This window comes from Microcaecilia unicolor, chromosome 8, assembly GCF_901765095.1.
Source record: "Microcaecilia unicolor chromosome 8, aMicUni1.1, whole genome shotgun sequence".
NCBI lineage: Eukaryota > Metazoa > Chordata > Amphibia > Gymnophiona > Siphonopidae > Microcaecilia > Microcaecilia unicolor.
In genome coordinates this window covers 232,672,986-232,690,165 of record NC_044038.1, presented here as the reverse complement: position 1 = coordinate 232,690,165, position 17,180 = coordinate 232,672,986, and the positions used below count along the sequence as shown (strand labels likewise).

The following is a 17,180-nucleotide window of genomic DNA, read 5'->3' as shown; positions in this document are numbered from 1 at the left end:
CAGCGCTAGCAGAAATAAATAAATAAAATATTTCCGCAGGGGGTTACTCGACGGTAATTGGGCAGCGTCGCGTTCTGCCCGGTTACTTCCACCTCAGTGGGTTGGCAGTAAGTGCTCCCCCACGAAATGGCCATGCGGCAAGTGCGAACTTACTGCACAGCCATTTCTTTTTTTCAGCCTTTTTACCTGCTGCGGTAAAAGGGGCCCTGGTGTGTGGCAAAACCACTCGCTGCCCCTTTTACCACAGCTTAGTACAAGGACCCCTATACTTGAGGTGGCCAGCTTTTTGAATTTAGATTTATTGCTCACCTTTCCAAGTGCATGAGTTACTTCTCTGCCCAAATGATCTTTAAAATATAAGTTGTACCTATAAGTACATAAGTAATGCCATACTGGGAAAAGACCAAGGGTCCATCGAGCCCAGCATCCTGTCCACGACAGCGGCCAATCCAGGCCAAGGGCACCTGGCGAGCTTCCCAAACGTACAAACCTATGGCAAGGTTCTTTTCCTATTCTCTTCCTGAGAAGGACAGAGGGGGCAAACTTGGAAGTCAACCCCTAGAACTGGTAGCCAAAGTTTCTATTCTCAACTCGGTTTGTTTTTTCCAGTGTGATGTATATGAAGCCTGTTGGGGACTGTTGGATAAAATGTGCAGTGCAGTTCAGCATCTTTTTTGTTTATTAGATTTAATATACAGCCTTTCAAGTAAGCACTCCAAAGTGGTTTACTTGTTAATAATTGAAATAAAAAAATAAAGGGCATTCCATCAAGGTCAGATTAGGTCAGAGCAGTGCAGCTTTTGTCTATCGATCTACTGATTGGCCAGGAGACTGCTCCTAAATTATATGCAGGGGTGAAAAAAATGGGTCTTAAGGTTGGCCTTGAAACTTATAGAAGGACTGCTTTGTTAAAGCAACCAGGAAGGCATTCTAAGGAAATTGTCTCCTTCTCAACTGAGTAACTCTAGAGACATCATGAAAAATAGTAATCTTCTGACCACAATATACCATATTTTTCTTATGAAAATAAGCTTTCAAAACTGGTAGTTTGTTCTTCTCTGTCATAAAAGTAACGAGCAATGTTGCTCTAGAAGAAACAACATCTTGAGAAGTTTCAAGAAATAGCAATTGTGGGATCTGAATTTAATGCAAATTTGGACTGGAGGAGTGGCCTAGTGGTTAGGGTGGTGGACTTTGGTCCTGGGGAACTGAGGAACTGAGTTTGATTCCCACTTCAGGCACAGGCAGCTCCGTGTGACTCTGGGCAAGTCACTTAACCCTCCATTGCCCCATGTAAGCCGCATTGAGCCTGCCATGAGTGGGAAAGCACGGGGTACAAATGTAACAAAAAAAAAAATTTTAAAAATTTATCTTGCTCTTCCTCGTTAATTTAAACAGTAGTATATTATCCACATCTGATGTTTACAAAACCTGTTCAAGATAATTCCTAAACAAAATCTCAGGTGACAGTAGATGGGTTTTTGGAAAATTCAACAAGGAATGAAGGATTTGAGGTAGATCAAAAAAGGCAAACAGCTTAAAGTTTCTAACAGTGTAGTACAATCCTTCTGACCTTGCACACAGGGTATTAGAGATGTTTGTGCCAAACGGATATGTCTAATCCTAGCTTGAGAGCAAACATTTGATGTGTCATTTCTTGTAAACTATGTGTTTTTCAATAAAAGGACATTCAGCTGAATCGGATCTTTTTATAGATAACATCTGCATTCTTTTTCAAATCAAAGAGCGATCAGAGATAGAGGTTGGACTAAAGCCCCAGGAAATGTTTCCTAACTGAGGCTGTCATATAGCTAGGCTGTTAATAAATCAGATCATGGTTACAAAATGTTTTCTTTTAACTTACAAGGAATGTTTGATTTACAGATGTACAGTTTATCCATGGCTATTGTAGAAAACGTCTCCGTCTGTCCCAGTCCGGAAAGGCCTTACCACACCACCGGCCCAGAGCTTTCGTTTCCTCCTTTACATTTCTCTGTTCAGCAGGCCATTTTGGTTTTTTCAAACAAAACACCCCTCAATATTCAGGCTGTTCCAGACACAGTATAACTACTGCCCAGTTTTACTCAGCCCCGTTCCCTCTAGCCAGGCTGTACAAAACACAGTCCCCATTTACAGCCAGGCTTTTCTCAGCCCAGTTCAATATAGCCAGGCTGTTCAAAACACAGTCCCAATTACAGCCAGGCTTTTCTCAACTCAGTTCAATCTAGCCAGGCTGGGCTAAACACAGTCCCAAAATACAGCCAGGCTTTTCTTCACTCAGTTCAATATAGCCAGGCTGTTCAAAACACAGTCCCAATCACAGCCAGGCTTTTCTCAACTCAGTTCAATATAGCCAGGCTGTCCAAAGCACAGTCCCAAATACAGCCAGGCTTTTCTCAACTCAGTTCAATATAGCCAGGCTGTCCAAAGCACAGTCCCAATTACAGCCAGGCTTTTCTCCACTCAGTTCAATATAGCCAGGCTAGTTCAAAGCACAGTCCCAATTACAGCCAGGCTTTTCTCCACTCAGTTCAATATAGCCAGGCTGGTTCAAAACACAGTCCCAATCACAGCCAGGCTTTTCTCAACTCAGTTCAATATAGCCAGGCTGTTCAAAGCACAGTCCCAATTACAGCCAGGCTCTTCTCCACTCAGTTCAATATAGCCAGGCTGGTCTAAACACAGTCCCAAAATACAGCCAGGCTTTTCTCCACTCAGTTCAATATAGCCAGGCTGTTCAAAACACAGTCCCAATCACAGCCAGGCTTTTCTCCACTCAGTTCAATATAGCCAGGCTGTTCAAAGCACAGTCCCCATTTACAGCCAGTCTTTTTTCAACTCAGTTCAATATAGCCAGGCTGGTTCAAAACACAGTCCCAATCACAGCCAGGCTCTTCTCCACTCAGTTCAATATAGCCAGGCTGGTTCAAAACACAGTCCCAATCACAGCCAGGCTTTTCTCAACTCAGTTCAATATAGCCAGGCTGTTCAAAGCACAGTCCCAATTACAGCCAGGCTCTTCTCCACTCAGTTCAATATAGCCAGGCTGTTCAAAGCACAGTCCCAATTACAGCCAGGCTCTTCTCCACTCAGTTCAATATAGCCAGGCTGGTCTAAACACAGTCCCAAAATACAGCCAGGCTTTTCTCCACTCAGTTCAATATAGCCAGGCTGTTCAAAACACAGTCCCAATCACAGCCAGGCTTTTCTCCACTCAGTTCAATATAGCCAGGCTGTTCAAAACACAGTCCCAATCACAGCCAGGCTTTTCTCCACTCAGTTCAATATAGCCAGGCTGTTCAAAGCACAGTCCCCATTTACAGCCAGTCTTTTCTCAACTCAGTTCAATATAGCCAGGCTGTTCAAAGCACAGTCCCAATTACAGCCAGGCTTTTCTCCACTCAGTTCAATATAGCCAGGCTAGTTCAAAGCACAGTCCCAATTACAGCCAGGCTTTTCTCCACTCAGTTCAATATAGCCAGGCTGGTTCAAAACACAGTCCCAATCACAGCCAGGCTTTTCTCAACTCAGTTCAATATAGCCAGGCTTTGCGCGGGCTCAAAGCCTCGGGTCCCACCCTCTTGGTCAGCCTTACTCTTCTGACCTCCTCCCGCTTGACCCGGGCATTCCCACTATACCTCCTGCTCGGGCTGCCTCAGAGCCAAGAGTTCCATCGGTTCCTCTGAGACATTCTCTGGCTCCTCCTGCTCCATGGCCTCCTCGTCCTCCTCCTCCTCTCTCTCTGGAGCCCAGTCCATTTTCTCCTCCTCCCACCTCTTTTCCAGCTGATCTCTCTCTCCTTCATTAACCGGGCTAGGCTGCTTTTCTTTTCCCCTCCCCCGGTTCAGCCACCTCCTCCACCAGGGTGGTGACTCAGCTTTTTCCCTTTTCTGGCAGCCCTCTTCAGGAGCTTCTTGGTTCTGCACTCTATTTCTCCTTACCCGGGGTTCTCCTGGGGCTTTCTGGGAATTGTAGTTTCTTATTGGTATGTCCCTCCTAGGCAAAACAGGAGCCCCCCTAGGGTCTTCCCTCCTACCCTCCAGCTCTCTTTTCCCCTGTAGGAAGCTGGGGTTCCTCTCCACCGTTTTCCTTCCTTCATACTCCTTACACTATGTTGCATAATATTTTTATTTAGCAATTTACCACCATTTTTATTCATTAAGAGCTACAAAACACTTTATAGCAATTAACCAAATTCCTTAACAATTCCCTTAAATTGTAAGAACAACTTGTACATTTGAATCATGGTACATTAAGAATAGCTATACCGGGTCAGACCAATGTTCTGTCTAGCCCAATGTCCTGTTTCCAGTAGTGGCCAATCTAGGTCACAAGCACCTGGCTGAATCTCAAATAGTTCAAGATTTCATGTTGCCGATCCCAGGGCAAGCTTCCCCCATGTCTATTTCAATAGCAGCCTGTGGATTTTTCCTCCAGGAACTTGTCAAAACCCTTGCTTAAACCCAGGTACGCTAACTGCTATAACCACATCCTCTAGCAATGCGTTCCAGGGCTTAACTATTTGAGTGAAAAAATATTTCATCCTATTTGTTTTAAAAGTTTTACCTTGTAGCTTCATTGAGTGTCCACTAGTCTTTTTGTAATTTTTGAAAGAGTAAAAAAAATCGATTCACTTTTACCTGTTCTACACCACTCTCAGGATTTTGTAGACCTCTCTCATATCTCCCCTCAGCTGTCTCTTTTCCAAGCTGAAGAGCCTTAACCTCTTGCTTTCCTCATATGAGAGCAGTTCTATCGACTTAATCATTTTGGCTGGCCTTCTTTGAACCTTTTCTAATTTCACGTTATCTTTTTTGAGATACTGTGACCAGAATTGTATGCAGTACTCAAGGTGAGGTTGCACCATGGAGTGATACAGAGGCATTTTAATATTCTTTATCTTGTTTTCCATCCCTTTACTAATAATTCTTAACGCCTTGTTTGCTTTTTTTGGCCACTACCGCACACTAGGCAGAAGATTTCAGCGTATTGTCTGTGATGACACTTAGATCTTTTTCTTGGGTGCTGACTCCTAAGGTGGACCTAGCACGTATTTACTACTAATGGTTTTGCTTGGCTTCTCATCTTTCAGACTGAAGACTTGATTAAGGCTCTGCAAGATCTAGAAAATGCAGCATCAGGAGATGCCACTGTACGTCAAAAGATAGCCTCCTTACCACAAGAAGTTCAAGATGTTTCACTGCTAGAGAAGATAACAGGTAAACATTTGACTTTTAAGTAGAGAGAATGAATTAGAGAATTGTTTTTATCTACCCCTCTCTAGATCCCCGCAGGACCCTTGCCCACGGAGGTGTGCAGAGGGTTTGTTCTTCTAAAATCTTATTAATCACCCCCTCCCTGAATTCAAGGGACACCCCATTCCATGGTGTTATGTCTTGGGGTTCTAAGGAGCGCCTCCGGTCATGGAGGCGTAGGGGGGGTGACAGAAGGCGCAGTTCAAATCTAATTCCCATGACCACAGCTTTCTGTCTATCTGGATCTAAGTGAATCTTTGGCCATTTATGTTCCCACATGAGATCTATGTGAGTAAGAAAGAATCTTATTTGTGTGTGCAGTATTCTGTGAAACAGGTGGAGGAGAGAGAATAGATTGAAACAAAGACTGAAACAGTTTAGTGAAAGAAATAGTCTTTTATTCTCACCCAAATCAGGACTTCACTTTGATACAGACATCAGACAGATTCTGGGTTCAACCGGCCAGAGCTTCGCCGTTCGAAGATTCGTTGGGGAAAAATGTTCCAACGATAGCTCTGATGCCCACTTCTTATATAGTATTTGGATTTTTTTTATCTTAACCACAGGTCAGGTGTCCACCTGTTTCTTAATCTTTCTCCTGTCTTGCAACTAACTCCTAATATGGCCAACTCCTAATATGGACTGTTCCTAATCTTGTGCAACCATCTCTTCTAAGATGAAGAGATCAGTTCCATATCTTGTGACTCTGGCTGCCATTTTATAAAGACAAACTCCATTTTAAGAACCAAGCTTTTTACCATTTTTGTCATTAATTTCTACATCTTAAGTGTTACACTCAATTTGAAAGTTGTACCAGGTTTCAATAAGACTCACCAAGCAGTCCTGCTCTTGCAGGCTCTCTGCTATAAGGCCATCAGCTGGTTATCAGGCCTAGTTAGTGCTTTTCAGCTGGTTTAAGCTATGTAGCATGGCCCACCACTATTCCAGTGGATTGGTCTCAAGCTATAACACATATTAACAGAATCACATCGACTTAGCAGTAAAAGGTGCATGTGGGTACCGGACTGATTCTTGTCTAATAGTCTGTCATTTCCCAGAAGAAAATACCCCAAACAGGAGATGCTGAGAAATTCTAGGCCTTTCTTTACTACGATGTGCAATGTAATCCCACTGCTTATTCAAAAGGGATGGAGAGGGGGAGAGGAATATATTCAGCCTGCCAGCAATTACGTAAAGGCATCTAGATTTGACTACTTTGATATATATATATATATATATATATATATATATATATATATATATATATTTTTTTTTTTTTTTTTTTTTTTTTAGACAGGCTTTTTAGTGTAAGTTGGACTGTTGCAGATATGGTCCTAAATTTAAATGGCTATGTTATCTGTTAGAACTATTATTTGTGGAGTCCGCTTGCATGGGTATAGTTATCCAGAAAACGGTTGGACATCACTGCTATCCACGTAATTTTGACAAAACCGTGGCATGACCCCAGCCCTACCTCAGAATTTAAAGAAAAAATTTTTAACATATTTTGACCTATACAGATATAAGTTATTAATTTAGTGGTGGCAGGTTTCAAAAACAAAGAACTTTTTATTTTATTTTATTTTATTTTATTTATTTGTTGCATTTGTATCCCACATTTTCCCACCTATTTGCAGGCTCAGACTTCAAACAGGACAACCTGTGAAAGTTGTCACCTTTCCTGACTTCAGAAAGTATCTGGAGTTCTGTAAAGGAAATAACTGGGAAGGAGAGAAGTTTTTGATCTCTCTCTGCTCCTGTTCCCGCACTCTGTTCTTAGTAGGTATAAAGCAGAGCACAGGGGGGCACTTCTCTCTCGGTCTCTGAGCCCGCAGGGCACAGGACTCTGTTGGGCTGCCTTTGTTTCTCCTTCTTTCTCTGCACACCTCCATCTTTAGCCACCAGAACACAGAGCTCTGGTGGCTGGCAGCTTCTCTCTCTTCCTTTCCCTCTGCCCACATATATACCTCTTGCAGCACAACCCCAAGGCTTCTCCCTTCCTCTGAACAAACACCCTATCCTTTCTTTCTCTCCCTAAATACACACAGATACAGCCCTGTACCAGTTACCTGTACTAAGTGCTGTGAGCCAATACATATATGCAAATATAATATACTTTATATATCCAAATCCGTGTGGATTGCGTATTCTTTGGGAACCCACTGCCTCTGTGAACTGGACCCCGGGACCACCCTAGACAACGATTGCTGGCACCTAACGCTGACCATATAGGAATATTGGCATATCAACCTGCAGTTGCAAGCTAAAGAAATGTGTTCTACTAATGCCCATATTCCATTGAGGAATATCAACCTGAACATTTTTGTAACAAAAACAGAAAGAGTACGTGTATCATAATGAAGTAGTTTACCTTTACTTTTTTGTTCTCTTTTGTTGCATAAAGACAAAGAGGCAGCTGAGCGGCTCTCAAAAACAGTGGATGAGGCCTGTTTGCTGCTGGCTGAGTACAACGGGAGACTGGCGGCAGAATTAGATGACCGGCGCCAGCTTGCACGAATGCTTGTTGAGTACACCCAGACGCAGAAGGATGTACTGACAGAGAGGGAAAAAAAACTAGAAGTGAGTGCAATATACTAACCAGGAACAAGTCTGGGATTAACTTTTCTCTGCATTGATTCTAGGGTAGATTAAATAGACAGACACGTAGGGGGTCATTTAAAAAAAAAAAAAAAAATTCTCACCTTGCTTACAGCCCTATGGGGCACTTTTACATTGGCTGTAACATGTCCTTACATTGGTATTAATGATCATGTACTAATGTTGCCATTTTTAAAAAAACTACCATGTAAGCACTTGCTGTCACCCATTTTATAGGTGTTAAGGGCTCACGCAGTATTCTTGTGCTAACCAGTTAGCATGCAGTAATGTAATTGCTTAGTGTAGCAGTGTCCACTCTCCACCCCCAGACATGCCCCCCCCCCCCCCCCCCCCAAAAAAAAAGATATCCTATATAATAATTTGCACCTCCAACGATCCATGTCTGGCTGCCTAGGTTCGTTAACATCTCCTGATGTCAGCCAGCCTCAGCGTTCCGTTCCCCTTCACTGTCCCGCCCTCGCGTCAAGACGTAATGATGTCAGAGGGCGGAACAGTGAGAGGGGTGGGAACGCTGGAGACGAGCTGATGTCAGGAGGGATGTTACGAACGGAACGGAAGCCAGCAGCCAGCCAGAGAACGTTCAGGTACAAATCGAGGGGAGGGAGGGGAGAGGAAGGGGAGGGCAGGGCAGAGGAGAATTGATGGACATGGGTGGGAGGACAGTAGAGGAGAGAATCGCGGGACATGGATGGGAGGGCAGGGAAGAGGAGAATCGCTAGACATGGAGGGGAGGGAAGAATTGTTGGACATGGAGAGGAGGGCAGGGGAGAGAGAATAGAAAAGCTTACATGACAGCCTTCCTAGGGCCCGTTTCATATATATAAAAGCACATGGTTAGCCTGAGCACATCCTGCAGTATGCCATTTTTAGCTGCGTTAGGTACGTATTAACCCCTAATACAGCTTAGTGAAAGGGCCTCTAAGTTTTTAAGGCTTTTAAATGGTCGCTTTACTAAAGTGTGGTACTGTTTTGCAGTTATCGCACAGTAAGTGCCCAAATTACCTCACAGTAACTTCAGAGCTTATGCAGTAACTGGGGGTTTCCCACCATCTTCCCATACTTAATGTATGGCAACTTTTTATTTTTTTTTCTCTGCTGTAAGTGCACTGACAGTGCGAATACACTTACCATGCCTCCTGTTCAGGGTAATTGCATCTACTCTGTTGCAGTGGGTAACAGCATGCAGTAAATTACCGCACGCTAACTACAAGATGCTGTGCATTGGCCAATTTCTACCCATAACCCACTACATTCCAGGCTGTGCACTTAGGGCCGGATTCAATGAATGGTGCTGAAAAATTGGCAACGGAAAAATCAGCAGTCTGTTCTATTTTATAAAGGTCGCTTCAGGCTGAGCACTCTTTATAGAATAGCATTCTCTTGCCCAGATTTAGGCGCCAGGATTGGGGCTCCTGAAAGCAGCTGTAATTCCTGCACCCCCAGTATTCTATTACACTGGGTGCAGATTTTTGGAACCCCCTCCCATGGCCACACCCCTTTTGGGTTGTGCACTAATGGATTTAGGTGCCCAGTTATAGCGCATAGCCAGATGTGCGTGTAAATTCTAATTGGTGCCAATTAACATCAGTAATTGATAACGCCCAATTATTGCTCTTTATTGGCTCACACACACATCTCAGGGTCACACGCAAATTTGGACAACCTTTATAGAATCCGGGGGGGGGTTAGTGTGTGTATTAGAGCGCACTGAGTATCAAGTCAACAATGTGGCCAAACGCTAACAGTGCTGGGTAATTCACGTGCTAGGAGAATAATTCTATGAGGGTGTTTCATTAGTTTAATTGTACTGTTTAAGCCCATGTGCTGGTTATGTGCAGTATAGCAAGCGTTATTAAACTGTAAACATGTGCATCTAAAGTGCCTCTTTTAAAGTTACTCCTGTGTATACTTGTGTAAATTTGTACATGATGAGTTCATTATAGCTACGATTTTGCAGGATTTGTGCTAGTATTTTGCAAGACTCCTAGGCTACAAATAGGTGCCGCCTTTCCTTCCCAACCTGGGCAACATTTTCTAGAATAATTCTCTAACTGCATAATGTACTTTTGTCAAAAATTTGAGAACCTTTTACTAAAGGTTTTGGCTGATAATTTGACTGAATTTAGCCCTGCAGTTCATGTGCATAGGTTAGATTCTAGTACTGAAAATTAATGCTGAGCCCTAATGTCACCCCCCATATGGCCTCCTTGTTAGAAACATTGGTGTTTATTGAAAACTAGTAAAAAAGGCCCGTTTCTGAGAGCAATGAAACGGGCGCTAGCAAGGTTTTCATCGTAGTGTGTATGTTTGAGAGTGTGTGTGTGTGAGAGAGTGAGTGTGTGAGAATGTGTGTTTGAGAATGAGAGTGTGCTGCAGGGGCCCCCCCCTCCGTCTGTTGGCGTCCTTCCCGGTCCCCCCTGTGTTTCGTTTTCCCGTTTCCTTCTCCCCCTCCCATGTGTCCTCCCCACAGCGCCTCAGGGTTGTGGCCCCCCCCCCCCCCCCCCCCCCCCCCCCCCGCTGTCTGGCTTTCAGGATCGTGGCCCCTCCGTCTGGGGCCTTTTTTCTGCATTGTAGTGTGTATGTTTGAGAGTAAGTGTGTGAGAGAGACAGAGTGAATGCGCGAGTGTGTGTGCGAGAAAGAGAGTGTGTGTGTGAGAGAGAGAATCCCAGCTTCAGGGAGTTCCCCCCCTCCCCCTCCCCTGTGCCTTTCAGGATGGTGGTTGCCCCCCCCCCCCCCCCCCCCGGGCCTTTCAAGATGGTGGTCCCTCTTTCTTCCGCCCTTTGTCCCTCTCCCCCCTGTCTTCCCTCCTCCCCTTCCTGGCCTCCCCGTTTCCCCCTCGCAGCTTCAGGGTCGAGTGCCCCCCTCGCTCCGCCTTTCAGGGTGAAACTGTGATGGTGACGCTGGTTCCCTTCGCAGGTTCAGGGAGGCAGGCTGTCTCCGTCTGCTGAAGGTGGTTCCCTTCCTCGCCCGTTCAGGGAGGCAGGCAGGCTGGCTGGCTCCGTTCGTGAGTCCGAGTCCTGCGGATGCGGAAATTGGCCACCGAGGGGCAGGGGGAGATCGTGTGTCGCCGCTGCCCGCGTCCCCGCCTCCCTCCGTCCGCCGTTGTTCGGGCGATGTTAGTCCTCCGGAGGTGGGAAATGGTCGCCGAGGGGCAGGGGGAGATGACGTTTCACCGAGTGTGAATGCTCCGCCCTCGAGAGGGCGGGCCAGACACTCATTGCCAAACCGGATATCTGTGGCGCCTCAAGTTTCCGGCTTGAGGCTTCAGAACGTTGAAGGTGCCTTTTATATATATAGATAGGCTTCTAACAGCCATAACCAGTTTTCAAAGGAGACTAATCAGGGTTCCTAACTCTGTTAAAGTTAGGATCAGATTGACCCCTTAGTAACTATCCTGCCACACAATTGTATGTAGGACTGGAAGCTTGTTCGGTACTAAAATTTGTCTTGTCCTTTGACAGTATGTTGGGAATAATGGCAACGGGCTCTTCTTTTTGGGTTCTGTCCCTGGGTCTCCTAATGACTTATGATGGCTATTGTACTACTTACCTTTTACAGTTATGGCTGCAGTTTTTTTTGCCTAAAATATTTATGCATTTTTTTTTTTTAAATGCCTTGCTTTCAGGAAGCTCTGTCTCCCACAAACCTCTCCCCATTGCCTGAGAGGAAGTTGATCATAAATGTCTGATGAGGCTTCTTTTTTCCCAGATCCAGGAAGAATATTTCCTTTCTTTTATAAGACTCTTCCCTTCTCCAGCTCAAATAGTGATGTGAAATTTTATCTCAGAAAGAAAGAAAAAAAACTGTTTCCCGCTCCTAGAATGCCCTGGTGCTGCTTGAGACTGGCTAATAGGGGCTGCCGTAATCTAACATGTATGTTGGAGACAGTGTATGGTGTAAATTCTGGAAACAATAGAATTTTGTAGATTGTTCTCTTCATCATCTCATTGCATATTTATCTGTTCTTCCTCGTGCCACTGTATGTTAAAGAAGCACATTGTGTTCTTTCTTGTTTACCCTGCTTTTCCCAGTGTTTCCAGTGAGGCAGAAACGTAGTCGTTTTAGCTGCATTTAGAGTGGTTAAACAGAATTTGTGAGAAACTACTCTGCGCAATGTAAAGAGCCCTAGACTCGGGTGGGAAGCCAACTCAACCTGCAGAATTGGCATATCTGTTGTGCTTTTCCTCTGATTCTCACTTTTCCATGCCAGAGGAAACAGGAAAACACACATCACACCACAGCCAGCTGGTCTGGTCTGTGCTTCCAACAATGAATCAAGCACCATAGTGTTCTTTTCTTATAGCTAATGTCCAGTATTTATTTATTTGTTACATTTGTATCCCACATTTTCCCACCTATTTACAGGCTCATTGTGGCTTACATAGTACCATAGAGGCATTCACCAGTCAGATAAAGAAACAAATACAGGTGGTATTATGGTTGAGTAAGGAACATGTGTTTCAGTTACAATGGGAATCAAGGAGAGGAAAGATTATTTAGTGTCCAGTATAAGCTTTGGTTATGTTGTGTTGCAGAGTGCAGGCATTTATGTTGGGTCGGTGGGGTTTGCCTTTTTGAACAGGTAGGTTTTTAATGATTTCCTGAAGTTTAGGTGGTCGTAGGTTGTCTTCACAACCTTTGGCAGTGTGTTCCATAATTGTGTGCTTATATAGGAGAAGCTGGACGCATAGGTTGTTTTGTATTTAATTTTTTTTGCAGTTTGAATAGTGGAGGTTTATTTATTTTATTTGTTGTATTTGTATTCTACATTTTCCCACCTATTTGCAGGCTCAATGTGGCAATGGCATTCGCCATTCCAGAGTAAAAGATACAATTGATGATACATGGAGTACATGGATGACAATATAGAATTAAGCTTACGATGTTCCATGATGGCATTTGCCATTCCGGAGTACAAGATACGTTGGTGTTACATGGAGTACATTAGGTATGTTCGAGATGATCTGGTTATGTTTCTGAGTGGTAGGTCTGTAAGTTCTGTTATGTATCCTGGGACTTGGCCATAGATAATTTTGTGGACCAGGGTGCAGATTTTGAAATTAATATGTTCTTTGATTGGCAGCCAATGCAATTTTTCACGTAGGGGCTTGGCACTGTCGAATTGCGATTTGCCAAATATTAGTCTGGCTGCTGTATTCGTGGTCTGGAGTTTCTTTGTAAGTTGTTCTTTGCATCCAGCGTAAATTCCGTTGCAATGGTCTACATGACTTAGCACCATTGATTGTATTAGGCTACGAAATATTTCCCTCGGGAAGAAAAGTTTTAAGCGTTTAAGTTTCCACATCGAGTGGAACATTTTCTTTGTTGTAGAGTTCACTTGGCTCTCGAGAGTGAGGTTGCGGTCAGTTGTCAAGCCAAGTATTTTCAGGCTGTTTGAAATAGGGAGGGTATGTTCTGGGGTGATTAAGGTTGTTGGTTTGTATATATTGTGTTGAGATGAGAGGATGAGGCAATGTGTTTTTTCAGTATTCAGTTTCAATTGAAAAGAGTTTGCCCATGAATCCATGGTATTCAAGCCAAGTTTAATTTCGTTGTTGATTTATGTTAGATCATGTCTGAAGGGAATGTAAATTGTGACATCATCTGCGTAGATAAACGGGTTGAGGCCTTGCTTTGATAATGCCTTGGCTAGTGGGATCATCATTATATTGAAGAGTATTGGTGATAGTGGTGATCCTTGAGGTACTCCACAGTCTGCTTTCCAAGGTGGTGATATGTTTGATTTTGATTTTACTTGGTATGTTCTGGTGGTTAGGAAACCTTTGATCCAGTTGAGTATGTTTCCTCCGATTCTCAAATTGTCTAGGAGTCTCAGTAGTATTTTGTGGTTTACCATGTCAAATGTGCTCGACATGTCAAATTGTAGGAGAAATATACTTTTACCTATGGCTATTTCCTGCTTGAATTTGACCAGGAGAGTGACTAGCACAGATTCAGTGCTATGGAGGGGGTGGAAACCTGATTGTGATTCGTGGAGTATTAAGAACTTGTCCAAGTAGTCGGTAATCTGTTTGGTCACTATGCTGTCCATTAATTTAATTGCTAGTGGTATAGATGCAACTGGGCGGTAGTTGGTAATTTTGGTTGCTTTTTTCTTGGCATCTTTTGGGATTGGGGTGAGTAGGATGTTGCTGTGTTCCTCAGAGAGAAGACCTTGTTGGAGCAGGTAGTTAAGGTGGGATGTGAGGTCTGTTGTGAAGCGGTCGGGGACGGATTTTAGTAGGTAGCTGGGGCAGGTATCCAGTTTGCAATGGGTGCTGGAGAACCTTTTGATTGCCTGGGTTACTGTTTCAACAGTGAGGAGCGTGAAGTTTGACCAGGTTCGGTTGGCTGGGTATTCTCCAGGGTTTGGGTCCAGATTATTGATGACGCTTTCGGTGTTAGTATTGTTCTGAGGTAGCGTTTTTCGTAGGTTAGTAATTTTTTCATAGAAGTAATTAGCGAGTTTGTCAGCAGATGGGATGTCTGTGTTGGTTGCAGTGACTGCTGTAGTGTCTAGTACTTCACAATTTGGTATAATTTCTTCATATCTTTGTAGTCCGGCCCTATTTTAGTTTTGTAGTATGTCCTTTTGGTTTGTCTTACAGCGTATTTGTATTTTCTGTGTATCAGTTTCCATGCATTGAGTGTGTGTTCATCTTTTATTTTTTTCCATGCTTGCTCGAGTTTCCTTGTTTTGTGTTCTTAATTTTTTCAGATCATCATTAAACCACGGTATGGTGTTATGCCTGCATGAGGTTCTTGTTCGTAAGGGCGCTATTTCGTCTAGTATGTTTCTGCATCTTTCATCCCATTCTGTGAGGTAGTGTACAGAATCCGTTTGTGCAGTCCATCCGTCGTTGTAAATGTGTAGCCAGAATATTTCCGGACCTATTTGCCCTCTGGTGCTGTAGTTTGTAGGTTGTTGTGTGTGGTAGGAGCCTTTCTTCTGCCATTTCTGACCATTTAATATCTGTTATTTTGAGGTTCTGGTCTGATGGTAATTTGTATGAGATGAGGTCTAACATGTGCCCTTTGACATGGGTTGGTTGCGTTTGTGGCCATGTGAGGTCCCATGAATGGAGGAAATCCTTGCAAACAGCTTACAAAATCCTTACAAAAGAGTTGATTTTACCGCTTCATTTCCAAATTTTATATTGGCAGCCCACCCCCACCTGAAGATTACTTTTAAAGGCCTGTGTTATCAGAAATGTTGAAGTTTTTAATTTTTTTTAATGTGCTGGATTTATAGGTACAAATAGTCGTACCATGTTGCATAACCCTTCACAGGGGATATGGAATGATTTAAGAAAGGAAGGCTTGCATTTTGTGAATGATTTCCATTTGACCGTCATGAAGGGGGATGGGAGCAGGGGTGTAGGTGAAACAGTAGTGAAACAACATGGCGGAGTGTGAAAGATATTGTCTGAAAAAAATTTTCATGGAGCTTTCAAGTATTTCTGTGCCCCAGGACTGTGTGTCATGGCTCTGGTTGGATTCTAACTTGCTATCTATCACTCTAGCCCTTGTGATGTTTTAAGACCTGCATTTAGAATTGTCTGGCATGCACTTCTGCAGGCAGCTGTCCTTGGGTGGGACATAGCCAGTTACTGGAAGCCATGAAATTAGCAAAAGAGTTTAACTCCTTCTGGGCTCTGGAAACTCTATATGTAAGGGGTCCTATCCTAAGAGGCAAGGGAGGAAAGAAGGGGATATGGATGTAGCTCACTTCTTCTCCCCCGCCCCCCACCCCGAGTAGTAGCTCAAGGTGAGTCACATCAAGCTATTTTAGTTATTTCCCTGTTCCAGGTTTAGCAGTGGAGGGTTAAGTGACTTGCTGAAGATCAGAAGGAACAGCAGTAGTATGTGAACATCTAGTCTCTGTGGCCTTCAATCCACTGTTCTAGCCATTAGGCTGATTGAAAATTAAAAGTCTGAGTTTCTGAAATGATTGCTTTAATCCCAAGATCCAATAAAAGGTGGCACATTAGGTCTACAGAGAATTCACCAAGTAAAGCTTGTGCTAGCTGTGGTTAGCGAGTCTTATGTCCAGTAGGTACTCAAGCAGAACAAACTTATCTATTAGACATTAACTCTAAAAGAGCTAAGAACTAGCCCCTGGATTCTATATAGGTCACCCAAAGCTGGGGATCCTAGATCCCCATGCAAAATAATGAAGCGTTAACAATAATTGGTGTTAATTGACACTTATTTGGAGTTGTGTGGATCTGCCCTACACCCTATTCTAGGAACATGCACACCTAAATTTTATAGGGTCCTGGGTAGGTTTCAACTTTACTAATATTTGATGTATCACCCATCAAACATGTCGTCTAAGCAGTTTATGGTATAAAAAATAAAGAAGTATAGAAAAATACAATAAGTTAATCAAAGAAAGAAAGAAAGAACAGAAACAAAGAGTAATGCAGAAACTTACGAAAGACCAGGTGTCCATTATCGGGCACAAAAACAGAGGGTAAACTTGTTGAAAAAAAAAAAAAAAGAGTTTTCAAGCCTGATTTGAACCTAGCAAAGGACTCCTCAAACTGTAAAGCGGAGGGGAGGGTGTTCCATAAAGTAGGGCCTACAACACTGAAAATACGAAAGCAAAAAACGTTTATGACCAGCAATGCGGAGAGAAGGGACTGCAAGGTTATTGGCCTGCGAGGAGCAGAGGGCCCTAGCTGGAGCATAGGATGTAAGTAAACAGGAACGTTAGAGAGAGGGACCCCAGAGTGAAAGACCTGATCCTATAAGGAACAGGTTAACCAATGTTCTTCTTTCCTAGGTGGTGTCGCATGATCAAAACGTTTCGATCCTGTGTTAAGTTTCACTGCTACTTGTTGAACAATTTGCAGGCGATGAATGTCCTGTTTACGAGATCCGTAAAATAGTGAATTACAGTAAAACCAGTCAGTTCATCACAAATGAGTGGGTCAAAATATGAAGAGCTGATTTGTCGAAGAGTTGACGGATTGAGTGTTTGAGTTGAAAAAAGGATGGTGAGATAATGTTGCTAAACTGCGCCTGAAAGTTCAAAGGGTGTTCCCAGACATTAGGTGTGATATTATAGAATACTTGGATTTACACCAGCTTTTCGCAGGCATAAGTGCTTGCGTCCAAAGATAGCCATGGGAAGCACGCCAAACTACTAGTAACATAGTAGGTGACGGCAGAAAAAGACCTGTATGGTCCATCCAGTCTGCCCAACAAGATAAACTCGTATGCGCTACTTTATATGTACACCCGACCTTGATTTGTATCTGCCATTTTCAGGGCACAGACCGTAGAAGTCTGCCCAGCAC

The 17,180-nt window shown here is 43.5% G+C and overlaps 1 protein-coding gene across 1 annotated transcript in view; it reads left to right on the top strand.

Annotated features, from left to right (window-relative positions):
• Positions 1 to 17,180, top strand: part of RPRD1B (regulation of nuclear pre-mRNA domain containing 1B) — a gene marked incomplete at its 5' end in the record, with an annotated part of 59,715 nt that overhangs the window by 27,680 nt on the left and 14,855 nt on the right. Inside the window, 2 exon segments of the mRNA XM_030212048.1 lie at positions 5,093 to 5,219; positions 7,660 to 7,835. Coding sequence (XP_030067908.1) covers positions 5,093 to 5,219; positions 7,660 to 7,835 — 303 coding nt within the window.